At 35.8% G+C, this 27,078-nt stretch overlaps 6 protein-coding genes across 6 annotated transcripts; 1 reads left to right on the top strand and 5 right to left on the bottom strand.

Annotated features, from left to right (window-relative positions):
- The first annotated feature begins 1,155 nt into the window (after positions 1-1,155).
- On the top strand, positions 1,156-7,773 carry LOC141678559 (coilin-like). The gene is made up of 14 exons (XM_074484902.1): positions 1,156-1,510; positions 2,023-2,087; positions 2,176-2,418; positions 2,560-2,772; positions 3,398-3,458; positions 3,847-3,948; positions 4,030-4,095; positions 4,177-4,282; positions 5,567-5,598; positions 6,366-6,563; positions 6,667-6,738; positions 6,821-6,970; positions 7,125-7,281; positions 7,370-7,773. Exons 1-14 carry the CDS (start codon positions 1,316-1,318, stop codon positions 7,561-7,563), a joined length of 1,854 nt encoding a protein of 617 aa, XP_074341003.1. The 5' UTR covers positions 1,156-1,315; the 3' UTR covers positions 7,564-7,773.
- A 761-nt stretch (positions 7,774-8,534) lies between these two features.
- Positions 8,535-12,373, bottom strand: LOC141677234 (protein-tyrosine-phosphatase MKP1-like). The gene is made up of 2 exons (XM_074483061.1): positions 9,417-12,373; positions 8,535-9,055 (listed from the first exon to the last, which is right to left on the bottom strand). Exons 1-2 carry the CDS (start codon positions 11,745-11,747, stop codon positions 8,966-8,968), a joined length of 2,421 nt encoding a protein of 806 aa, XP_074339162.1. The 5' UTR covers positions 11,748-12,373; the 3' UTR covers positions 8,535-8,965.
- Positions 12,374-12,733: 360 nt separating this feature from the next.
- On the bottom strand, positions 12,734-13,906 carry LOC141678424 (uncharacterized). Its single transcript, XM_074484740.1, has 2 exons — positions 13,602-13,906; positions 12,734-13,094 (listed from the first exon to the last, which is right to left on the bottom strand). The coding sequence occupies exons 1-2, from the start codon at positions 13,864-13,866 to the stop codon at positions 13,012-13,014; spliced, it is 348 nt and encodes a 115-aa protein (XP_074340841.1). The 5' UTR covers positions 13,867-13,906; the 3' UTR covers positions 12,734-13,011.
- A 799-nt stretch (positions 13,907-14,705) lies between these two features.
- On the bottom strand, positions 14,706-16,287 carry LOC141681030 (uncharacterized protein At3g49055-like). The gene is made up of 2 exons (XM_074487093.1): positions 15,309-16,287; positions 14,706-15,123 (listed from the first exon to the last, which is right to left on the bottom strand). Exons 1-2 carry the CDS (start codon positions 15,411-15,413, stop codon positions 14,752-14,754), a joined length of 477 nt encoding a protein of 158 aa, XP_074343194.1. The 5' UTR covers positions 15,414-16,287; the 3' UTR covers positions 14,706-14,751.
- LOC141680945 (uncharacterized) lies at positions 15,498-17,711 on the bottom strand. Its single transcript, XM_074487020.1, has 4 exons — positions 16,416-17,711; positions 16,252-16,328; positions 15,590-15,701; positions 15,498-15,503 (listed from the first exon to the last, which is right to left on the bottom strand). The coding sequence occupies exons 1-4, from the start codon at positions 17,709-17,711 to the stop codon at positions 15,498-15,500; spliced, it is 1,491 nt and encodes a 496-aa protein (XP_074343121.1).
- A 313-nt stretch (positions 17,712-18,024) lies between these two features.
- Positions 18,025-25,138, bottom strand: LOC141677953 (mRNA export factor GLE1). Its single transcript, XM_074484106.1, has 14 exons — positions 24,980-25,138; positions 24,397-24,540; positions 24,131-24,289; positions 23,553-23,664; positions 23,313-23,461; positions 23,019-23,178; positions 22,714-22,897; positions 22,085-22,188; positions 21,893-21,963; positions 21,622-21,700; positions 19,646-19,732; positions 18,831-19,046; positions 18,574-18,696; positions 18,025-18,496 (listed from the first exon to the last, which is right to left on the bottom strand). Coding segments are annotated over exons 1-14 (1,884 nt in total). The 5' UTR covers positions 24,982-25,138; the 3' UTR covers positions 18,025-18,202.
- Positions 25,139-27,078: the final 1,940 nt, after the last annotated feature.

Consider the following 27,078-nt stretch of genomic DNA (forward strand, 5'->3'; position numbering starts at 1 on the left):
GAGTTTTGGGCATTTGTGACCAGGCCGCATCGTTGGGCACTCCTAAAGCAAATCAATGCTCGAGTTATAATAGGAACTTGGTTCGACAACTCCTATTGAAACACGAAATGAGAAACCAAGCCCATTCAGGTTTCTTGTTCTTCGAGAACTACGTATGGATCGATCCTCTGTAAAAGGAGGTACGTAAACACATTGTAAGGGGTTAGAAGCGAGAACTGTATATGTCATCACCAAACACCATTGCGATCTTCGCCCTCGATTCATTATAATCACCATAGTACGACGACTTTTACGACGAGAGACCATTGCTGCAGATATTAATTCTGACCTCGAACTTCAGTTTTTTTAACCAAATTCCTCAGTTAACACAAACTTTAGTATCCCTTTTCGTTTTCAGTTTGAGGACCAACTTGATAAATTAAGCCAAGTCCAGTAACTAAACTAATAATCAACCCATTATAAACATGTGCCCGCAAGTTTAATCATACTTTTTTATTATTTTATTCTTTCTGACTAGTATAACTTACAAACTCATAACGCATGTTGTCGTTAAATGATAAAATTCTAAACACTACTTAACTAAAAATGGATGATAAATATTATTGAATTATATTCTAGTTATAATTTGGCGGACAATAAGCTCATACATTTATAACTTAAATCAACTTTTTTTAGCGTATTTTATATATAATGACAAACTTAAATTAAAAATAATATCTTAATACTTACACGTAATAAATTTATTGACAAAATCTATACTATTATATCTTAATATCAGTTTGACTTTTACACGTAGTTTAAGGTGCATTGACCGTATAGTTTCGTTGATTATTTTTCAAAAATTCTTTTCGTGAATAAAAATTTAAGATTTGATTATTTATTTAAAAAAAGTTGAAAGATAATCAACGGAACTATGCGGTCAATGCACCTTAACCTACCTGCAAACGTCAAACTGAACAGATAAATCGGGACGGAGGGAATAACTTTTAATCAAAAATCAAAAATTAATATTAAAATGAAATCATAATGCTTTGAAAAAGTTGTAGAAATTCTAAATAATTTACATTCAATATTCCACTAAAATTGTGTGGTCAATACCCTAAAATTGTGTGAAGTCAATACCCTATGCCACGTACACTCTTTGTACCAGAGAGGGTTTTATAATCACTTCGTGTACACAAAGCCAGACAGCTGATGACTGTTCTTCTTGGTGGAACCCCACACACAAACCCTTGTTTTTTATTTTCTTAAAGTGAACTCAACTCAACTCAACTGAAACACAACAACAATTAGTGTTTGTGTTTTGTGTTTCTTGATGGATAGCAATTTGAGGGTTCGTTTGATTTTTGAAGATGAACACATTCTAAGCAAGTCTCAAAGATCACAAGGGTTGCAGCAAAGCTGGTTTCTTCTTAAACCCAATCAGCTTCCCAACTTTTCTCAGCTTTGTGACCATCTCCTGCACCTTTTTGGTCTTCATCAATCTTGCCCAAATGGGATTGTTCTCTCTGTAAATCTCTCTCTCTCTCTCTCTCTCTCTCTCTCTCTCTCTCCCCCTCCCTCTCCCTCTCCCTCTCTCCCCCTCCCTCACTCCCCCTCTCTCCCTCTCCCTCTCGCTCCCCCTCGCTCTCCCTCTCTCTCTCTCTCCCTCTCTCTCTCTCTCTCCCCTTCTATTAGACATATGTGTGTTGCATTCAATGTATGAATGGTTTGTTCTGTAAATGTATTTGTGGTGACTTGGTCTTTTCGATTTCTTGAATCGGGGCTGGCTTTTACAGTGTCACATTGGTACATATAATTGCTAAAGTTTAGGGCTTTTTGAGAAAAGATGCTTGATATTGAATTAAAAAAATGCCTCTTTAGTTTTGATTGTTTGTAAATTAACGGCTCATTGTAGGACTCATCCTTGTTTGATTTTTTAATTTATTTAAGAAATGTGCATGCGTGGTGTGTTTTGTGAATAGGATTTCGGGTGTTGTGGTCATTGATATTAGAATGAGTGTGGTGTTGTTTTTGTTGCAGATGGATGGCTTTGTGTTGCCACCATTTGAATCCACTTGTTTTTTGAAAGATAAAGAGATTATCAGGTTAGTTTTGATTCGGTTTACTTGGCATTCTTTACTATTTTGAGTCATTTGTTGATGGTAATTATGATTTATACTCCGTATGTATCAGTGTGAAGAAGAAAGGAAGCAAGTCATCTAATGTTGCCAAAGTAACTGATAAGAATGGCTCAGCCGAGGAACAAGGAATTGTAAAAGGTGTGCAACTTTTAGCAAATGAAGAATTTAATAAGGAAACAGGGGGCTACCAAAGTGATTCTGAAGAGGATGAAGATGCGGATGCAATAGAAAATACGGCAGATGGAAATGCACGTTCAAAGAAAAGAAAAGCATGTGAAAGACTTGTGGGCTCAAAGTATGTGCGGCAGTCTGTTTCTGACGAACACATATTACTGTGATTCATATATAAGTACACATCAGTTGTGATTTGTGAATGTAGCTATCCTTCTACTCTTATAGGGTTTGTTTTTCAATTGTTTGATTCCTTCAATTACAGGAAAAAGAAACATAAATCGGCAGTTCCTGATGGTGCCAAAAAGGATGAGCGCTCAAACAAGAGTAAGGGCAGACATGATGATGGAGTTTTAGTGGGAAAGAGTCATATCAGGAAAGAAAAATCAATTAGTACAAAGACCAAACCAGATAAAGAGAATGTTTCAGAAAGTACTGACAGTAGTAGCTCTGATGAATCTTCTAAAAGTGTTCAGAGGTAGAAGATATAACAGTGTGGCACATATTTGATGAGACATTTGCAAATAAATAAAAACATCTCCGACAATGCATTTTATGTCCATTAAAGCATAAATGATCTTGAGGTGGAACGGGTTGACAAATTGACCCGTCCTCTAACTTCAAGTTGACGAAGTCGAGCCTGTTTGTATGTGTACATATATCCAAAAGCTTCAATTCTGTAACATTACCATGATTTGATCATGCATCATTGCATCTTCTTCATAAAATGTTCCACATTTACCACTATACGACCATGACTAATTTTATCAAACTGAATATTATATAACTTTAGAGCGGGGTCCAGTGCCCTAATGCAACCTGTATTGCGATATGCATCTGCCACTGATACTAAAACGACCCTTGTAACTGCTTCCTCACATATCCGTGTCTGACTGGATGCTACACATCACATAGGAAGTATGTTGTTGGTGACTATTATAAAGCTGGACTTTATATCTGAATCATGCATTAGTTATCTTTATTTTCGAAGAAATTGGTGTCATCATTTATTTATCTTTTCTCACTCAATTATTCGCTATTTTTTTTGGTAAATTTATTATAAAACTGATAATTCTTATACATTTTTGTCATTTTGTGTGTAGTGATCAGCGGAAAGAGAATGACAAAGAGAACGCGGAAACTTCCACTGCTCCAACTAAAAAGGTTTTTATGTGGATTGGCCTTCTCATTGAAAGGAGATTGGCAATAATTATCCCGACTCTTTATTACATTGCTGTCACCTCTTATATCGTAATTCGATTTGTTAAACTATGGTACCCGGCTCTTTTTACATCTTGAGTACTTATGTTGGGTACTTGACACTTAAACATGGTTATGGACAATCGACACTTTTCTTTTGGCCAGGAAATACAAAATTAAAATTATTTCCGTGTCTGACACTTTGACACATATCCAAATTTGGACACATCCAGCAGAATCGGGTAGCATTAGTCTCGAATAATAATATATATGACTGGTGATATCTTCATTCTTTGACCTTCCTTTTCCGATTCATATTAATGACCGTATAAACTTTAATATTCATTGACAGCTCCCAAGTAGAAGTGCCCGCCGCAAAAAGGCTAAGAGGCAATGGTTGCGGGCAATGGCTAAAATTGGAAAGAAGGAGGAGGTTTGCAATACTAAAAGACCAGTGAGTAATTTTTAATGGGAAATTCCTCCTTGACCAATTTTTGTGTTCTTTTTATTAAATATCTGTACATTATCATTGCAGCTTAAACAGAAGGAAAGAAGACCTAGAGCTGAAAAGAAAGAGGTTATTTGCCAATCAAAAGGACTCGTGAGTAGCAGAAGCTCATTAACCCATTTTCTGAACTATTTAAGAAAATCTATTGAAAATTTTGAAATGTCGTTATTGCAGCTGCATTGGAAGCAGTCGCATGAAGGATATCATCAATATAAGAAAGAAGATAGTGCTCCAGTCTTAGCAAGGCCAGGCCATATCCGGTTTGAGCCTCTGGACGAAGGTCTGACTCTAATACTCATTCATTGTTTCCTGTTGTATTTTGTCTTGAGATCTTGCACATACCTTGCTTGTTATGTCTTCTACTTAGAGTTGCTTCATTCCTTGTAATTTCAACATTCAATATCATGAAATTTAGTGTCCCTCTAACATCCTGATGGCTTAATCCAACAAAGTAGTGGATTTCCTCTTTGCTTCAAGAAAAATCACATCGTAATGCCAAAGCACGATTACAAACACTTTTTCACCGCTTGTTGCGCTGGGAAGAAAAATGGTATCTATAGTTTTTCTTGAAAGGGATCTCATAAACTATATATTTATAATATTAAATATATACATTGATAGATACACAAACATTTTGTTGCTTTAAATTTACAACTATGAATATAAGAAAATATTTAAAATACTTGGTATAATTCGTATAAAATATAGTGTTCTCTTTCTATGTTCAAATTGGCATGTGTGTTTTTTTAAATGTTGTATATACTCAACTACAGACTACTCACTACTTGAACTAGGCTATTTTAGACGAAGTTGTTGCTTTTAAATTGTGTAAAATCTTTTATTTTGTCATGTTAATACAAATAATTTACAATACGCTTTGCGCTTAAGCTCCGTCAGCCCTATTCCCTATTGCGCCTCACTGCATTGGGTAATATGCACGGAGAATTAATCAATCTTTTAACCAATTCATATTTCATAATTCGAGCTTATCTAGGGGAAATCCCATAATTATAGTTTGACGGAAGCACTTATGGATTACTATCTATCACTTATCTCAACACTTCAGTCCCCAACCTCGTTGTGTAAATGGTTCTAGTAGATCTACATCTGTTTAATATTTTCCACTTCATTTGTAAATTTTTAGTTGCGTTGGAATAAAAGTTCGATGTTTAAAATATAAATATATTTAATTATTTAAAATTTTCAATTTTTTTTGAAACATATCATAAAGAGTTCGACTAAAATTGATTTGAGGATTAGAACACTTTAGAAAAAAAATTACAAGCTCAGTCGAGTTATATTATAAATTCAAATAAGTCGAATACGAGCTCTAAAATTTAATGAGATTTGAATCCTAGCTAATTGTGAGCAATATAAGTCTATAACTAAGGATTCAATTTGAGCATGATAACATGGGTATTCGAAAGTATTCTGCTGGTTTACATTCCTAACTAAGGGTGTTCAATGAACCAATACTTTTTTTAATATGGTAAAGTTATAAATTTTAGTGATGCATTCATAGATATGTGAGCTGAATGTTGATATATAGTTCTGACTGATGCAGATGAAGCTGTTCGGGAAACTCATGTACCTGTGGTATAGTTCTCCTGTCTATTTGTATCTGTTTTTCTCTTTCTCGTTGGTGTATAGTAGACTTCTTTGTTGCCACATATTTTACTAAAAGTTCAAATTATACATGTGATTATATTTATTCGACTATTTCAGCCGTGTATTCCCCATTTGAGAGCAGTGATCATTATCTATGTATTTGTATTGACACAAGTTTAAATTATAAAGGTAGAAAGGAGAAAAGGAGGTTACTATATTAAATTGATGCTGTATAGGCAAAAGTTTACAAATGATCCGGATTTTCCTCAAATGAAACCAAAAGGAACCAGGGAGAGAAAAATTTATGATAGCTAAGAGCTAAAAGTAGGGTGGGGATATGTTTCTAGATTGAGAAGTTTGAAGAACATGAGACCATTCTTGATGTAGCGGCTAAATGGAATAGTGGGAAATAAAAGGGGCCATGTCTCATTGTTTGCATGTGCAGTTTTTAAGCTTGCTGAGAATGGTATAGTCATGAGATTTTAATTGGTGGAAAGTAGATGGGAGCAGAAATGTTTCCATCACTTAATAAAGATAGTGCATTATGTAAGCAAATTGTTTAAGAGAATAATTCTTGATCAACTTTGCTTTAGCCATAGGGGATGGTTTTCACCTACTTTGTTATTTTACTTGTTATGCATTAGTTTAGAATCAGTCTTCTTACGTTCATCGCTTTATAGTAGAGTTTTCTATCTTTTCCATCATGGCTTGGTGTCACATTTCCATTAATAAATTATCCTGTGGTTGTACTCCAGGAAACTCTGTGGAATGGAATCACTAGCAAGAAGCAAGGGCAGAAATGGGGTACTGAAAAGACTTCATCTAATCAAAGAAATGATAATGTTAGCATCAATGGAGATCATTCTGATACACACAATCTCGGAAAAGACATTGTTATTAGCTCTCCTATTGAATTTAATGAACTTCCTCCACTTCCTGGCAACTGGCCAAAGGTCTCTATCCTCTCTTTATTTTTTTGATATTTGTATTCATTTTACTCCCGAGTAAAGCTCCTAAGTACATCAACATTTGCTTGCTGACTTGTGAAATTTGCAGGAAGGTTCCGTGATTGCATATCGTCTGCTGGAATTATCATCCTCCTGGACTCCCGAGCCTTCCGAATTCCGAGTATGTTTTATCAGTAATTTATGACTATGTTGCCCCATTATCTAGACTGAATGTTTAACAGTTCTAACAAATAATGACTTAGGTTGGAAGAGTATTGTGGTACAAACCCGAATCCAAAGCAATCATGCTAGCGCCTGTTCCACAATATCCGGTTGTTCTTGAGAAGTTAGATGAAGACGAGTCTGCATCACAGCAAGATATCTCCCTTTACAAGGAGGATGGATCTTTGGAGGTCTCACTCTACTGTTAAACATGAACTTTTTGCTAATTACAACCCTCTGATTTTACTAACTAATGTTTCATATAGTCTGGATTGTAATTTACTTAATACTGACTGGCTTCCAGCAGAAACCAGTTGATAGTTTCTAATAATCTTCCATATGCAGATAGATTTTCGAGCACTTATTGACGTTCGTCTTGTCAAGCTTAATGACACAAATTCTGGAAAAGATGCAACTGTCAAAGTTGGTGAAGAAACCATTGGCAATGAGAATGCCACATTGATTTTGTCCGATGATAAACAAAAACAGACACCTGACAAAGGTATAGCCTACTGTTTTTGAGGACTTGATATTGGTTCACAAGCAGCAACCATGAAACATATATATTAAGATGGATCATCTGTTTGCAGGCAATGGAGAGGTAAATCTGTGGGATCACTTCACTAAGGACCTGACTACTAAGAAGGCAGAGTTGTCCGATGACAACGGTTGGAGTACTTGGAGTGAGGGAGCGTCGAAAAAGAGGGCCCCGTCATATAGAGCATGGAGAGGCAGCGCACTTGGTCCAACAATGGCTCGTCTTCGATCAAAACAAGGAAAATGAACATTTAATATGATGCGTAATGATGTGTACTAAATGCGTCCTTAGTGCCCTCTTCCCCTTGCTAGAACCCATCTACTTTGAAACTTTTTGCACTTTTTCCTCAACTTCTGGAAGAAAATCAGGATGCAGTTTCTGTACAACTGTTTCTTAATTTCATCCTTTTGTTTTAAGCCATGTCTTATTTGTCTAATGATATCATTCTGCATGTTATCTATGTTTGGTTAGTGTAGTTCACATAATGACCACTGTTTTTGACCATGTCCTCTTGTATTGCTTAGCACTCTAGGAGGCTGGAGGGTTTTTGTTTAAATATTAACTGTTAGGTTAGGTTCCTTAATCGTAGTTTACTGTTTAATTTGTTTTTTGTTTATATAGCATTTATTTATCAAGTATAAAAAAACACACCCCCATAACGGCAATCAGGGACGGAGCTAGAAACTGGAGCTTGCGGGGGCGATTTTTTTTTGCGGAGTAGCTAATATATTTTATAATTTATTATATATTAAATAAATTAATAAAAGTTATTTTAACCATTTCAATATATATAAATATACTTAAATTCACATATCTAAATTCATAACTATTGTAAATATCATTAATTTTATAAATTTTATAACTATATTCATAAAATTTAGCCAGGGTTGGTTTAGTTGGTTAAAGAGGGGATAATTATTCTCTTGGTCACCCGTTTGAAGTGGTTTGCACATAAACCCGTAGTGTTTACCTAGTGTGCACCCGAAGGGTAGCAGCTGTAAGTTACCTACGATAAAAAAAATTATATATTTTTGAGGGCGAAATTTAGAAATAACAATATTTTAGTACTAAATATATTAATATATAATTTTTTTTTCATAAATTTTAATACTAATTTCACGATTATATCAGAGTTTTGGATGGCGAGCGCCTCCGTCGGCAATACTTGATAAAAGAATACTTAATAAAAGAAAATGAAGCAGCAGCTAGAGAGCATATGGACATAACTCTTTACTAAGAATTCCAAATGTAAAGATGTGCAATTGAAAGTTTTGTCAAGGCATCTTCTCCATCTATTTAAAGGCATATATATTAGCTAATTGCTCAATTATCATGACTTGCAGTGGAGATAAATATCTTCTGTTGGAAGTGTTCAAGAGGACAAATATGTAAACAGTTTACATGTTCTTAAATCAGAAGAGAAGCTACTCATTTGTATCTTGTTATACAGCAACATGTTGCCTGTGCATAATTTTTCCTGAACTTCAACATCAGATTCTTCAACACACAAGCAGAACATTTTAACTTTGTCATGCTTGGAATGCACTTGCGTTTTCAGAAATAAATTACAGCAGGTTCTTCAGCAATATATATAGCAGAACAGAATTTAGCCGCGTGAACTTCAAATGATTTTGCACCTTTCGTAGAGTCAGTTGTTAGATTGCTCTTTTGCCTTGTGAAACGAGAAACAGTTAAGATGCTCAAGGAGTCGTTCGGGCTCCTCACCTTCTTTGACTACCTGCACATTGCATGACCAACATCAAGTTATGTCCACCTCAACAAACATGTATCAAGGGATTTGGAAGAAGATAGAAGGATAATCCTTACATTCTAAGATACACAGTATAACCCAGAAAAAAATAATGAAATATGAATAAGACCTTAACCAGATCTCTTTAACAATCCATTTGAGTGTGACACATTGTTAGTCTGCACTAATATCCTCCAAATTTATTAACATTCATTTTTTAGTAGGTACAATTTACTGAAGCCCATCTTTTAGGGCAGGATGATGTCTGATACTGATTATATTATACAAACTCCATACCATGCCAAAGAATTGATAGTCAAGAACATAACTCGAAGGTTCAACAAAATACCTGAACTATGGAGTCTGCTGCCAATTTCTTATTAGCAATGAAGTTGTAACCAATGGCTTCCCACTGGATGTCGCCATCCTCACACATGCCATCACAATCCATTGTTTGAACTTTTTCATCAGATGAAACTTCCTGCCCCACCCAGATATATATAACATCGCGTGAATTCAAACTGAATCCCAAATCTGGCACAAAGATTAAATACACGGACTCAGAATTAAGCTCAAAGTGTTCCCTCTGAACTTCATTCATGCTAGGCCACTGATAAAGAACTGAGCTAGTTGCTTCTGCAATATCTTCGACCATATCACTTGATGGAGTATGGAAGAGGCTATTCTCACCTTCCTCAGGATTCTGAAATCCATCAGCAACGGTAACATCAGCCTTCGGTTCAGTATAGATACACTCAGTATCACTCGTCAAGTCATTATCAAATCTGAATGAAGAAAATGACCATGACCTTGGCAGATTTGCCTGTTTTTGTGGCACCTTATCAAGTGAAGGTAACATCATTTGAGGGGGAGGGTAAGTTCCTCTTCGCTCTGCGATGGATGGGGATGTTCCCTTGCATGGAAAATAAGTATTCTTGAAAGCATAACTTGAAGAGAAGGCATTTTCTTCCAAGGAATCTTTCTTAGCCTCGTACAAATCAGTAGGTCCCAATCCAGAGGGCGAAGGCTGAGCTGATGGATATGACAAGTCGGACCAGTTGGATGATGAAGGCGAGAAAGTAAACGGACTAGAATAATCAGAGGTTGAAGGTGAGAGTGAAGGAGACAAAGCACTAAACTTCGAATTGTTAACATGAAAAGAAGAAATGTGCCGGGGTGATGGTGAAGATAAAGGACCAGGAATAATATTAGTATTTTCTGTACGGTTATCACTAATTTGATCAAGGCTTCTGGCTGTCAAAGAAGAAACTGGAGACTCAACTTCTACACTTGTATCCATAGCCATATCTGATGTATCACTTGACTCAGGTGTATCAGAGCTCAACTTAGATGAAGCTATAAATTCTTTCATTATACCATTTGCAAACTTCCGCCTTAATCTGCCCCAGCCATTTTCTCTAGCAGGAAGACTTGTCTCTGATCCAGCTCTAAATAATGCAGAAGGTGGAACAACACCTCCGGAGGATGCTTGATGAAAGATATCAAAATCTAAATCATAGTCATTAACCTTTCTTTGACCAATTAATTGACGAATCAAAGCAGCTTCCTCATCACTTCCAGAAGACGGTCTACCCTCTTGCGTATCTGCCCCAATCTGAAGAGCACTCCAAAATTCAGATGATTCTTCACCTTCTCTAATAATTGAAATGAAACCCTGTGCCTTTTCATATCGAATAACCTGCAAGGCAGCTGTCCTGGCACTGTCTGACATAACTGAAACACAGCCCTGTCCAATCCAAAGATATATAATTGAAGGAACATGAACAATAAATGCTCCACGAGAATCAAGAGCATCAGCACGAGGGTGACTCAACAATTTTGGTACAAGATGAAGCGGATCATATGGGGAATGAGGTGCCATCCTATACATCCTTAACACTGAATTTGGGCTTGCAGGAATGGCATGCACCCGCTTCTGACATTGCAAAAGCTGGCAAGCAAAACCCATATTTGGATTAGCCACGCCTCTTGCTGCCTTAACATGTTGAAATGCATCCTCAAAGCTCTGCCCATTTTTCCACATGAGATATGCAATAACTAAAGAGGTTGATCTAGAGACCCCCTGGCAACAATGGACAAGAACGCGCCCACCTTGTTCTCGAACATCTTCGAAGTAATCAAAAACATCATACAAAATACTAGTAATATCCTCTGTGGGGCTGTCCCTCAACCAAAGTGTCTTGTACACCAAATCACTCTTAAAATACTCTGGACAAACAAATCCAACACAATTTAGCACATGGGTAATACCATTCTGCCGGAGTATTTCCCGATTCTTAGCAACTGCATCACTTCCCAAATACACATGATCAGCAATCCTCGAGCAATCTTTCTCGAAAAAAGCAATCTTATCTCTCCTAAACTCAAATTCTCTAGGTGATTGCTCCGAGTTGTTCCAAGGTACCTTAACCATCCCAACCCCCACACCTGGGGTAGTAGGATTAGGCCAAACACCAAGATCATCCGATCCAGCTCTAGGCCACTCCTCAGCCTTCGGTCTTGAAATTGCTAAAGGCTGAAGAGGCGGCAAACAAGCACGCGCCTTGTTATTCAACTGTGGTCTAGGAATGGGATTAGTCGGTGATCTGTCAGACCACGAAGCTGACCGGGAATACGTTTTCCGACTACCACGCCTATCATTATCTTCCACACTTAACATCTTCAACACAAAATAATCTTTAAAAAAACTAAACCAATCAAACCCCTTTGAGGATCATTCCAAGAAAGTCATACTATCAACTTGTAGTCAATCTTTAATTTTAGTCTACTTTCTATTCATTCACCTAAAACCCTTGACCAAACTCTCTGTCTTTATCACACCAACTTGTAAAAATCACACCTTTATCAACACCAACTAGTAAAAATCACACCTTTATCAAAACCAACTAGTAAAAATCACACCTTTATCAAAACAACTAGTTAAAAATCACACCTTTAATTGAATACCAATTGAATACTAATTGAAAACTGCAATAAAAACAAAAACAAATAATAACCCACTAAAAATCTTGAAACGGAGCTATTACAAGAGGACTAAACATTCAACAAAAGTGTACAAATATATACTAAGAAAAAGGGTGCATTAGAATAAGACAATTGAGAGGATTAGTACACACACATGGTTGTTATACTATGCAAGAAATAAAACATGTAATGAAAAAGACTTACAAGAAAAGAGAAGACAAGTTGTTGAGTTAATCAGTTACAACTTGAGAAGACAAGTTAAAAAATCTTGAGAATATGTTAGAATGAAGACTAACAGAGTAAAGTGAGCGGAACCATTCAAACTTATATGTATGTACACATGTAAGTTGTATGTATTAGATTAGATGGATAGCAAGACATAGTCAAATGTTGTTGTGAAAATATCTGGCTACTTGAATTTATGATTAAATTAATAATAAAAAATGATAGTCTGTATAATCAAAATTTATATTTTTATATTAGCTTGTCCTTGAATTTTAAGAAAGTTGTTTACTTACCTTTAACAGTCTGTTCACTGGGGGTTATTTTTGGATGAGTTTAAACTTTAACTCTACTTAAAAAGATGTTTAAAAGGTGAAGCTAATTAAGTTAATTTATAAGGAGAGAGAGGGAGAGATTTTACTTAAAACAGTTGTTTAAAAGGAGGGAGAGGGAGAGAGAGAGAGAGAGAGAGAGATTTTATTACAAATTATTACAAGTTACAGAACAATGAGTGTGTGATACAACTCTAGCAAACATCTTTCTCTATTACATAAGCTCAAAGAGCTTCTTTTTCATGTAAAAACATGTACATTACATTATTCATATACAAAATTTATACATACATGATTGTAGGGGAGGATTGTATAGGTGTGGTGATGGCTAAATGTGTACATGCACCAGCTTGAGCAAATATTATTGAAACCATGTAAATATTAGTATTGAATACTATGCATTATTTATTTTTTTGAAGTTGCTGTGTCTCCGGTGGCATCACTGTCACTTGGATCCGCCTGAATGTCACTGGCTGCGCTTGGTCCATCTGCGATAAATGAACGGTAACTAAAATCAGATTTAACTGTATCGGAATCCGTATCAGATCCGGAACCGGGACTAGAAGAATGAGAACCAAGAGATTTTGAAGGAATTCCGGAACCGGAATTAGAATTAAGATTAGATTTGGGATTCGAGCCGGAACCGGAACCGGAACCAGATTCTGGCTTAGAACCGGGAGCACCCGAACCTGATTTGGGACCGGAACCCGAACCTAAATCAGATCCAGAACCCGAACCTAAACCGGATCCAGAACCGGGACCTCCGGAACCGGAATCGGATCCAGATTTGGGACCCAAACCAAAATCAGCTCCAGAATCGGAACCTAAATCAGAATTGGATTTGGAACCTAGACCGGAACCAGAGGAACCTAAACCGGAACCGGGCCCGCCAGAACGGGAACCGATGGAACCGGAACCAGAACCCAAACCTGAACCGGACCCCGATCCCGAAAGCATCCCGGGACCGGAATTCTTACTCGAAACAGATGGCTTACCTGAACTCGCACCGGAACCGGAACCAGAGCCCAAATCAGAACCAAAATCGGAACCAGAACCGGAATCGGAACCAGAACTAGGAGCATCTGCCGATGCCGATTCAGGAGGGTCTGCACTTAGATCAATCCCGCTAGTAAAATCAAACACTTGCGGCATATTCGCCAACTTTCGAGTAGGTTTCGCCATCGAAGCGGAGGCTGTAATAGCCATTCCAACTGCAATCAAAACAACAAGAGTGGCAACAAAGACAAATTGACGCGCCATTTTTTTTAATTCTAAAATTTATTATTCAACTCTTCTTTATTGATGAGTTAAAATAAACAGAGCGGATTTATATAAGGACATGCATGCATGTTACAAATTGAAATGAGTCGTGTACCGCAAGTTTTGGCATGCAAAGCTTACCGGAGTGCATGCAAAGCCATGCAAAAAATTTATGAATAATCCTATTTTTGTATTAATTTCATTGCTTGTTTTTTGGTGTGTAAACAATGTGTATGGCTCCTATTGTATCTCTCTACACCTCTAATTGTGAAAGGAAAAAATATCTATTTTTTTCGGTTTATTTTAGAACGAGATCAAAATTCAGAGAAATGTGTTATTACTGATTAATACATGTCATGCCAAATTTATACTCAAGTTACAAGGACTTATTTCTTGTTATCCCGGGTTCTGAATTCGATTTTTGCTCATCCCGGAAGTTTTTAGAAGTGACGTGTAAGCCAAATTATTCAAAAAAGCTTACTCATCATCCCGGAAGTTTTTAGAAGTGACGTGTAAGCCAAATTATTCAAAAAAGCTTACTCTCTCCGTCCCAATGAATTATTTACATAATTTTTTCTCACGCTTGACACATATTTTAAGGTTATTATAAAATATAGTTATATAATTTATTTTTAGAGTATTCTTTTTCTGTATAAAAGTTTAAATATTATATTTTTATTTAAAAAAATATTTAAAATTATTTAGGAAAACATGTTTTACGGGAGTCTTAAAATGCGTGTTGATCCCCCGTCCCCCAATGTAATGAATCCAGTGGGACGGAGGGAGTAATACATTAATATATTAATATAGTAGACTTGTCCCAACTAATAATAATTTTCTGCACTAAGGTGCTTCAGAAAAAGAGAATGCAAATTTGAGTATATTTTACATGAGGGGTTCAGAAAGTTCCATCTCATTGGAACTTTCTTGTTGTGCATCAGATTGGTATACATCTATGAACTTCAACATAAGCCATTGCAATGGCAAAAGTACATTTCCAGGCCTGCAAATGTATCGAGGCCTGTTACGATTAAATCTGCGAGTTTCTTGGTTATCAAGCTGTTCAAGGTGATGAGATAGCTCCTCTGCCTTACCCCTGATTCTTGAAGTCCTTGAATCAGCCAGCCTTAAAGAATTCTCAGCTGCATCTCTTGCGGCTATGGCAGCATTTGCTATTTGGTCTCTCTGTTTAAGTTTTTTCTCGGACTCTGCCACGTCTTTCTTTGCCTCTTTTAGTTCCAGATGAAGAGTCGATATCTGCAAGAGCGGTAGATATAGATTAGTCAGCTCGAATATAGAATGTAGTAGCACTCAAGTAACTGGATAAGTTGAAGGCAGGTTTATGGCGAAAAATTTAAGTGAGTTCATTTCTTAGTTTGCCTAAAAATTAATTTTGTTTTGTTATAGTTAATCCATACTTTGTTTACAATAATTGCCAATACCTGAGCTAGCAAATCTTTTTCAACAGCTCTGCCAGCATCAGCTTCTTTTTCTGCAGCTACCTTCCATCTGGTAATTTCTTCTTCAGCTGCAGCGATATCCATCATAAGCCCTTCAACCTAAAATATCAAAGTGTACAATACGAGACAAGCAAGTAACTTAGTTTAGCTGGAGACGTATAGGTTATTCACTTATTTCTACACAATATATGCACATCATTAACATCAAAGAGAAGAGGAAGAATATATCAACATTCATAACTGAGGATCAGATGGCGGTTTACATTTTCATTTGCCACTTTCTCTTTCTCTTCAATTTCTTTGGCGTTTTGTTTCCACTGGATGAGCTCCTTGGCTTGAGCTTCTACATGCTGCTTGAGTAAACATGTCTCTGCCCTGAATTCATTATAAATACGCAGAATGGATAGCAATGACAATCTGAAGTGAACTGCATCTTCAGATCGTGCAATGATGAATGATGACAAGTAGTAAACATATTAAAATCAGGTAGACACAGCTAATTAAAGTTATGTTTCCTGACTCATTGTCTTACTACTACAGAGTGTATTCATACCTCAAGATATTCAATCGCTGAACTGCACAGCCGAAGTAATGAGTTCCAAGGTATTAGTGTTGCAGGTTATAGATATTAGTCGTTTAAGTATTAGTGTTGCAGGTGAGAGGACATTCTCTTTTCTTAAAAATGACTAACCCCCCAGAAGAAGTTATTTTGGCCATTTACGATTATTCTAGAAGTAGTCAACTTCTTGTACTTATAAACTTGTATAATTTCCAACGACAGCAATACAAAGAAATGATTGTTTAAATTATTTACCATTGTATTTTAAACATGAAACTGACATACTATCATTCCTTAATGACAATGACACAATGATGGATCTAAAAGAATTGTATGTAGTTTCATGGTAAGTTGATAATGAGGTACCTTTGTTTGTCAACAATATGCTGCAGATCAATGAACTCCAGCTGCAACTGCTTAATAATTTTCTCCAGAGAATAAGCCTGCATTGAGAAAATTAGACACCGCGGCCCTTAAATCCATGATCTTTTTTATCATCGGTACCTACTACTGTACAAGACAATACATACCATTTGAGAGACAGTTTTATCGATATCAACTGGTTCCCCTACGCTTTCTTCAAAAGCAACATCTCCAGACACGCTTTCTTCAAACTTAGAAAGTTCATTAGTTTTGGATAATAAATCTGGAGACATTCTTGATAAGGCACTTCTTAGCAACCCTCCAATATGATCTTTCTCCTTGACTAACTGAGACACTGTGTCGTTTAATCTTTTTACTTCCGAATTCCTGTCATCTGCTAAATCCTTCATTTTTTTAACTGCACTTTTACTTAATTCATATATCAACTCCATTTCTCCTAAGGACACACAAAAGTTCCCGTCCATGTCTGTATCATGCGTGGGATATAATGATGATACCGACTTGGACCTCTGCTCCAATTCATTGCCATCTGCTATCTTAGTAACTTTATGTATCTGGTCATGAATTTTTGGCACGTAGCTCAACTGATCCACCATTAACGACCTTTGCTCCTTGAACTCATCAACCAACTTTCTTAAATCCGAAACTTCACTATCAGCTAAACTTTGTTTCTCCAACATCTCTCTTTCTAGTTCAGATATTCTCTTATCCTTCCCAGCCACAGAATACTCTAGTCTTTCAACACGAGAACTCTTCTCAGCCAACTCTCTGCTTAAGCCTCCAAATGCAGCCTCGAGCTGTGAAAATTCAATAGCAATCTCATACGACCTCTGCTCCATTTGTTCACGAGCCTCCAGCATGGACTTTGAACTCAAATCAATCTGTCTTAACAGCTCTTCAACAATTTCATTTGTTCGCTTGATAACTCCAAAAGCAACAGCCTGCAATCCTGTATACTTTTGAGACCTAGGCAATCCACTAGTGAATCTACTAAAATTAACAATCTTCCCTGAAATCTTATCGATCCCAATAACCAACATCTGAGCAGCAGTTTCAATCTCTGATCTCAAACAATCCTTAGACCTAATCGCCTCATCTCTAGCTTTCACCGCTTCAGATACTTCACCAGATAACTCCTCGATAGCTTTCAATGCTTCCTTCTTTCCTTGCAAGGCCTCATCTCTTTCTACCTCATTCTTGTCGCTCTTTTTAACTGCTTCATGAGCTAAGACCTTTAACTGCTCTACTAATTCTTGTAGATATGATTCTGAAGCTTTGTCTGCTTCCCGCGCTTCTCTCCCCTGACCAAGCACTGTGAAAACTTCTAGAATCTTTGCCATAGAAGCATTTTCTGGCGACTCATTCGCCATACTAGCCAGTGCTTGAACTTCGTCATCAACGTCACTCAGTCCATCCACATTGTTTTCGTCACCATTTGCCATCAAAAATGCAAAGCAAGTAACTACATATACAACAGGTCAAGTTAAACATACCTCATTACATAATTAACCAGACAGATAAGATTTATACAAGTGATGAATCAAAATGTTTACAAATGTAGAAAACTGAATATTTAAATTTGGATTATAGTCCACATCATTGTATTGCGTACGGCAAAAGCACAGGACCGTTAATGCAGCAAACTTACTATTGTCCTTTGTTACAATTGTATACCACAATCTTATCCGTCGTGACAAAGAGAGAGCGAGCAAATCAAAGTTAACTTTTATCCTATTAGTTAGTAGGTTTTGCGAATTGCAAAATTCTGCAAACGGTGGCCAGTTATAATCACGAAAACAAATACATTTACAAGCAAATACAGTGCTTTACACAGTTACAACTAATCAATAATTCGAGCAAGATAATACTACAGTGATAAAAATGGGTTTCGCTTTACACTCACACGTCAAAACTTGGTTACAGTTCTAATACCCTAGTAATATTGTCTATATGACTGATGATACTGGTACTGCTGTCTGTTTGATGAATTGTGATGATACGACTCTTCTGAATCTGGGACAGCTTTGCTTGATAACAACAAACTCTGCATACGCCGGCCATCAGGCTCCTCAAGGAACTTGCTCGAGTCTATGTATACCTTGATATTCATGACTACATTGGCTAGATCTGGTCGTTGTTCAAGTGCACTGACAAAGTTTCGGGAAATGATATTGAGCATCTTCTTGAACTGGGATCTGTATCTTCTGTATAGAGCAAAGCCTGCCATCTGGGCAAGGAAACATAACATTAAATTCGATATTACTTTAGCAATTGTATATAATGATAAGAATTTCTTGATCATACTTCAATAAAGGCCTGCAGTGAAACAGCAGTGTATAAATTGGCTGGAAGAGCATTCAAAAATCTGGCCATCCATGCCCAGCCTTCTTCAATTCCATGTGGGTTCTTAACTCCTTCAGCTTCTGTCTAAAAACCAACACGACTCACTTAGTTTCCGTGATACTTGAAACTAGAAATGAGCAACTTGAAACTAAAAACGAGCAAACACGACGACTCAAATATTCTGCGGACATTTAGAGAGCTAGATCAAAGAGATGCACCTGAACAAGTGCTCCGTATAGCTTCATACATGACCTCACTCGTTCTACATATGTATCAGGGTTTTCAAGCTTTCCATCTTCTTCTTGATATCCAATGGCTTTGTTGTAAGCTTCTTTTGTTTTAAATACTGACTCAGAGTAACTCATATACTTTGGAACACTGTATATGCAGACCCTGTTTAATTCAGCAAGACAAATTTCCATGGTTTGTGGAACCTAGAAACAATATGTAAACATGTAAGACTTTCAACATTTATAATCTAAGCACCACATTTATTTCGCTGATAGGAACAAGGACTATAGAAGACAAAACCACATAAAAAAATTAGTCTTGGCATATAGATATCTCATCTTGTGCAATGACGTCCACGATTGAGCATGTCAAGCATCACTGACCTAATTTCTATAGCAGTTGATGTTATTCAGCCAAAAAATGTAATTGTGTCAGTTCTTAGCTGATCACGTATTTGCATTTCATGTAAAGTGGTGGGAATCCTAGGATCATTACACAGTCCAGATGAATAATACCTTATACAGAGATATTAAGGAAACAATCATATAGTATCCAAGCAAGTCACAACAGACACACCCACACAACTGCTACTGGGTGAAGAAAAAATCACTTTTCTTAAATCACACAGAAGTTCTAATGACTTGCCAGTCTATCACACAACAACAGTTGATAAGATCAAGGAAATGAGTTCAAAAATAGTTATGTCACTAAAATATAGAAGCATTGCATAACTGCACAACTAGCCATCATGCTTTAAAAAATTAATTACACATACACTAGAAAATGAGATGGAATTGTTTACCTGTGATGTGACAAGTACAATAACTTGAGCATAAGCAAAAACAGATTTGCTGAAGCTTCCGGAAGGATTGACACACTGAGATACTATCTGTAGTATGTATGGATTCCAGGTACAAATTCCACAATTAAATGGAAAGAGAATGCATTAGAAGCTAGAAACTTAAGAAAAAATTATAACAGAAAATGATAATTCACTACCAAATAAAACTCGAATAGTACACAGACACCAAGAAAACATTCTGCGTCAAAAAAAACATAAAATAATTTATATCTGCCAAACTATGCCCTCATCTGCAAACAAAGGCTCGCTGTAAAGTACTATGCAGAAGGTACATCCCTATCTTGGTATCTTTGTTGCCTAGTGTTACCTAACTTGGAAACAAGAGGTTGAGGGTTTGACCTTCATTCTAGGTGTGAGTGTGTGTGTCCGACTGTCTGGGAAGGGGTCCCAGCTAAAACCTTTTTTACCTGCTCATAAAGGGCACATGATATGCCAAACAATGCCAACAGCAGTTGGGAGGCAGGAACCAGCAGATCCAGAGGGACCTTCAAATACTTAAATAAAAAAGATTGGTCATCTCCTATATCCGTATACAAGTTCTGTAAAATTTGGTCAAAGATGACAGATTCGGGTGTACTGGCAAAACAGATTGTCATGGTTGAAACTGGTGTCATGACTCGATTAAAAACATTTATTCTAGTGTATCCAGACTCGCCTTTCCGGTAGAAGTTTTTTTATTCCATTATATACTAAAGCAGAACTGTTAATATAATAAAGGGAGCTTTTAATTATATTTTTTTCAGCTTTTTACTTGCAAAAATTTTGTTCTCATTTCTGTACAAGAGAAATCCAATTTTACTTAGCCGGGAACTATACACTGCACAATCAAGATGACAGCTTAAGTTTGTTAAAAATATAATTTCAAGCGGGAGAAAATTTTTTAGCTTTGACTACTCGAATTGTAGCAATGCATTTAACATTGAAGGTATTCCCAACAATCTAGAATCCCCAATAATGGAATGGAACGCTGCACTAAGGGAAAAATCACGCCTAGACATCAAAGTCAAAGATATCTTGTTGCTTGTACTAAAGAATTAAATTATCCCACAGAGGTGCGTAATAACTGTATGGAGCCGTTTACCAGGCATTAAAAGGTACGCCTAACTAGTTGGCCCACATAGAGTCTATACTACACTAGATATAAATGTTTACTACTTTGATTCGAGAGTTGGGCCATTTCCTAAACTCGTTTGTAATTCATAAGCTAATGGTATATTTTTAGGTGTCTGCACATACACAAACATTTACTTGTAACTTAAAATTGCTTAAATGGAGAAGTTGACAATTTATTTTCAGCTATTATCTGTTTCGATAACTTTACAGTTTACTGATTATAAAAAGTAGAAAAAAATTACAAGTTGTACACCTGGATGATAATATTGATTTTTATCAAATTTAATTACTAAATTAAAGAAGTTACTAAAAAATTACTTCTTATCACTTCTGTTTTCAAGCTATTTTTCCACAACTTTTCATTAACAATCTACTAATCACACAAACACAATTTTTTTTAAGCATAGACAAACAGGCTCGTAGTAACTTCAAATATAAAGGTAGCTCCTATTAATTTTCCTTCATATGTTCAAAGTAGCTTTTTTATTAGTTTTGATTTATCAAACCCCAGGGAACTTGACACCTGGTAGAAAATAGTTAAAGAGAAGTGCTTACCCAATAATTGGATTCATAGACATTCGTATACTATGGTACAAATAGCCAGAAATCTGGAAAATTTTCGACTCTAGTTTTGAAACATTAACAGAAAGGAGGGAGAATAATCATAATTCGATTTACTTAATACCAACATCATATTAGAAATACTTCCGAAAGTTACTTAATAGCATCAGTTAATTACACAAGAACTATGTCAAACAAAGATGGAAAATAGAAAAATGGATAAAATACTTGTAAGCAATTACCTTCTCCGCAAATATTACTGTACTGGCTCGCGGGTTTGTTGAATTGGTGATAAGCGTGACCAGTTCCATTGCTTTTCCTCTAGAGAGAAATGACAATTTACATTAAACATAGGTGTAATAAACATGTCAAGGAATGTACAGAGCATTTGTAAACTAGAACCTTGGCATAGAAAACAAGAATGTTGGTTCAAAATTTAGGATAAAAGAATTTGTAAACAAGGTAATATTTCATTAACCTATAAAAAAAAGGAAATACATCATCCATTCGCACCTAACACTTTCTGTTGTCCCACTTATTTGTCTGATTCTTCTAGCTATCTGCATTTCATGGCTGCGAAGATCCTGCACAGAGACAACTGATAGGTGTGTAGTTCTTACAAGCTAGGTGCCTACTTAACAATTCAGAATACGCACGCAAATATAATATTTGAATATTCTTTAAAGTTTCATTCTGCTGGATTACCACATTTCTACGCAATGCCTCAGTTTCAGCGACAACTTCTTTGTAAATCTGTGATCTTCGTTCCTCCAGTTTCAAAGCACTTTCTGCAGCTTTGAGAAAAGCCCCTGCAACCAAATCGGCAATTGCAACCTTACACAAAAATGGAAAATCCGGAATAGCAAGACTGGAATAGTGGACAGAAATAAATCATTAACTAATCAGCTCGTCTTCTACCAAGAATATGCAAGTTACAAAATGTCCCTGCTTGAGTTACAATAACATTTTGTAGAAACATTTAATACTTCACCAATCCCTGGTCTAAGAACTAGAAGCCTAGTAGCGCATATACTGAAACTGTGAAAAACGGTAACCTTCACATAAGCTTAGTGCAGTTAGCCACCTCATAATCTAACAAAAGTCAATAATAAGTTTTAACCAAGTTTTTCAAATTAGTAAACTACAAAGGAAAATAATCATATATGATATATCCAGATCAGAGATTGCACAAGCATAAAGGTTGTAGTTTGTTATGATAATGTATGGAATCCAAGACCTGGTTATCATTTGTGTGGTGGATTATATACATGAAATTATGTTTCTTTCATGTAGTAGTTTGGCACCAGTAGAACTTCATATATACAAAGGATTACCTGAAGATGCTGCCTTTTCTGCCCCATCAACCCTAGTTCTCACTGTCTGTGCAGTAGCTTCCGGTGAAATTGCTAATGCAGCAGCCTTTTTTGAATTTTCAGCGACCAACTTCTCCGCTGCTGCTCTTTGAGATTCCAAAGCTTCTTCTGCCCTCTTCTTTTCAGCTTCAAGTTTAGCCTGCACCTATAGAATATTACAACTATAAGCATCTACAATTCCAAAATATATGCGATCCCAGTGCTAGATGCTGCAGTAACCTAAATTTGTCATGGTGTTATATTTAGATTAAATTTTCGAAAGATACCTCTGCTTCTGCTTTAATCTTCTCTTGCCTATGCTTTTCTTCTTGACGTCTTTTCGCCTCTTCAAGAGCCGCATCATCTCTTATTCTTCTTTCTTCAATTTGAGATCTGTGTTCATGTCTCCTTTGTACACCAGTTAAGTACTTATCAAGATCCTCTGCACTAAATGATTATGTATCCTGTCAACCAGTATGAATGATACTACTGACTCGGCAGCATTGATTAAAACTGCTATTGTGAGGCAATTGCTGAAGTGAATAAATGTTTCCACAATAGCCAACAAGTAAAGCTCTTACACTGTACGCTGATACTGCAAATCAAGTTTTTTCTCCATTTCCCTTCGTGCTTCACTATGTTTTTCTACACGGACAATTGCAGAAGTAAACTTCTCATTCTTATCTGCCAGATCTGCTTCCAGAGTTGATATTTGATTTCTGACTTCCTCCTGGTAATCAAGAAAATCAATCTGATAAATAAAAAAATTGTGGTGTAGACTTCGTGTAATAGATCAGACAAAAATAAACAATGTTACCCACCATAACCACAAGACGATGTTCATGGGTTAGCTCAGATAGTGCACCTTCGACTAACCCCGCCCTCTCCATTAGATATGGTTCGCCGCTATCCAACTCATGCTCCGAATCCTCACTTGGCATCCAAAAAAAATTGATCACACAATTAATTTGAACCAAAAAGGCACAAAAGTATAGCAAACTCTAAGTTAAAAACATAATGAGCAAAATCTGTGCTGTTTTAGAAACTTTCCCTCCACTTTACCTGTGCTGTTTTAGAAAAAAAAAAGTTTAAATTTTATACAACAAGACCATACAAGCTGCCTAAGACCAGCAAACAAATTCCGTGAACCTAAAGCCTTATAATCTAAGGTACATTGTAGAAAAAGTGAATAATGTCTAATGTTTGCAAATGAAACTGGTATGCGAAGAACATGACAACATGTATTACAAAGAAACAGTTTAAGATGCAGATGCAACACTTTAACAACATTCTCAAGAAAATTGGTATGTCAGAAACGTATATCATCACTTATAATCACCTCTATTATAAAATTATCTTTATCCTAACTACAAAAATGATAAACTAAAATAACTCAAACCTGAAATCATCATCACAAGCAAACCGTGTGCCCGCAACTAACGCTTGACTCTCAATATCACCGCTGTCAGTACTACACTCTTCATCATCCGTCTCATCGTCTGACAAGTGCATAACAAAAGCTGGATTTCGTTTAAACCCCTTTCCAGGCAAGACATCCCTAAACACAGATATTCAAATCATTAGCGATATACGGATAATTCATCCCACAACAAAACAGAACGAGTAAATAAAAATCATAAACACGAAAGCTATCGAGATATATACCGTGAAGAAACTGACAAGTTAAGCTTATTTTCAATAGAATCAATCTCGAATAAGAGGGAATCGAGACTCCAATCAGGCTGCGGATCAATCGCGATCCCTTGAACATTTTTCGGACATTTAACCTCCAATACAACAGTGCGTCCCCTAATTTAAACAAAACACGCAAAGTTAACAACATTTACTCAAATTCATAACCCTAATTTACACAATTTCAACTATAATCACACAAACTAACACAATACATTGTACATCATGTATTAAATAACGATTCAGTTGAGTTAAACGACTAATTCATCATCGTAATCACTAGTACCGTAAACATAAAACAATGAAGCAACTTAGCCGAAGCATAAATACGAACATGGCTCTACACATTGTAAGTAAAAGTACACAATCTTACAAACCAGCAGCTGATTAAAGATACAATTACAAAGCTATCATGTTTCGAAACACGCATAATTTATCTTATTACAGCAAGTGTTTGAAGACGGTGAAATTGCAAACACATTACATAAATAATTACAAAAACTCAATTGAGGACAATAATGTTAGTTTGAGCTTAAATTCAATGATTAGTACTTACATGACAGATTGGTAAGAATGTGATCGAAGAGAAAGAGAGAATTGATCGGTGATTGAAGCTTCGCTATTTCGTTCGTCGTGTAATTTAGGGTTAATAAGTCACTTGATTGATTTTGTATTTGGGGGTTTTAACTTTTGAGATGGGTCGGGTCTGATTTGGGATATATGGCAGGTGACACGGCGACGGCGTGGAGCCTACTACTCACCCTATCTGTAAAATAATTTACTGTTCGTAATAATTCGGGACAAATTTCGGGCATTTTTTGAAAATTGAGTCAAGTCTGATTTATAAAGTTGGGTAAATATAAACAAAAAGTTTATCATAGATACCCTAACGCTCTGCTCCAGAGTTTATAAATGAAGAGAAAAGAAGAGAATAAAAAAGATAATTTTGAAATTTTATTTCCTAGATATGATTCCGAGTTTTTTGGCGAGAGAAAAAAAATATGATCGGGATAGAAAATTTTCTATAATTTCTCCCAAAACTGGGAAAATTTGGAAAGATCCTCTCACATTTTTTTTATCGTAGGTAACCCGCAGCCGCTACCATTTTTTTATCTTTTTCGTGATCAATTTCTCTCCTTTTTTACAAAACCTCGGGAGCACACTGATTTATTTTCTTCTATTATTTATGTTCTATTTTCTTCTCCTCTCATATTTTCTCTTCTTTTCTCGCCTAAAAAATCTCTGGAGCACAGTGTAAAACAGTGTAAATGATTGATGATTTATTGGTGATTATAATAATAATAATTTTATAAACTGATTAAAAAATTCAAATTTTATCAATGTGAGATTAAAATAATACAGTCAAAGAGTTAAATTTGATTTTACTTCACATTAATAACAATAGATCCTCAGTACATCTATAAAAATTCCCATCACACATAATGAGTCAATTGATAAATAGTAATGAAATTTTGTAACTAAAGTATGTTCACGAGCATACACGACAGTTTCATAAACAAGAAATAACACTAAAAGTCAAGCGTATTTAGAGATGGTGTAAATATTTGCATATGCAAATAGATAATAATTACATGTAAAACTAAAATTTTATATAATTAATTTTAAAAATACAAAAATATATAGTGAAAATAATATTAATTATTAATCATTTATAAATTAAATAAACATTCGTGTACCTGCTTTGTTGGAGGCAGGTGCATGTTATCGGTCCACCCAAATTATTTTAGTGATAAATTATAGCGATGACCGTTTTTTATTGAATAATATTAGAGCAACGCTAATAGAGAAATAATCTCAAATTATTTTCAAATGATACGTGTCATTATTTTTTTAGAATTCATATTAATGCACATGATTCGTATCATTTATGATAAAACATTCAATAACACAGTGTCAACTTATCATTCGAGAACGTTTCACAATTTCTCGTAAAATTATAGCATTGAACTAAAAATGTTAATGCATTTGGCATAAAAATATCGAATAAATCCACAGCTAACGTGGCTGTATAACTAAGATTAAGATTGTAAAATCAGACAAAATTGTAGCAACGTGCGCCAAAATTTGCTCTACTTAACTTCTAAAACTACTAATGATGCAACTCTTTAAGAACAATGTCCTCACAAGATTAGCAAAATAATGAGGGAAATAAAAGCACAAAACAAGAGCATGTTGCTTAAATGCGGTTTACCTTGGTTCACGTGGTTTGCAGTCTATTACGTGAGTCCATAGGGTTTACCCAGTGCGCACCCGAAGGGTAGCGGCTGCGGGTTAACTACGATAAAAAAAAAACAAGGCTTATAAGCAGGGCTGGATCCAGAAATTTTCGTTTAGAAAAACATTGTGCAAAATTTTAAAATGACATATATATATATTTTAATTTTGAAGAACACTTTCATATATTTTGAAAAAAAAATATTGATAAAAAAATATAAATTTGATTTTATGGGAAATACGAATCCCCCTGTACTTATTACTAAATCCTACCATGCTTATAAGCAATTTGTCAAAACTCAAAAAAAGCTACAAGTTGCAGTGCCTTGCAAGGCCTCCCCAAACCTTCAAAAGTCTTGAAAATTTGGTGACTCTTCTCTTGATTGCTTCAAGGCATAGGCATTCAAAATTACAACTGCA

The sequence above is a fragment of the Apium graveolens genome, chromosome 8 (assembly GCF_009905375.1).
Source record: "Apium graveolens cultivar Ventura chromosome 8, ASM990537v1, whole genome shotgun sequence".
Taxonomy (NCBI): Eukaryota; Viridiplantae; Streptophyta; class Magnoliopsida; order Apiales; family Apiaceae; genus Apium; species Apium graveolens.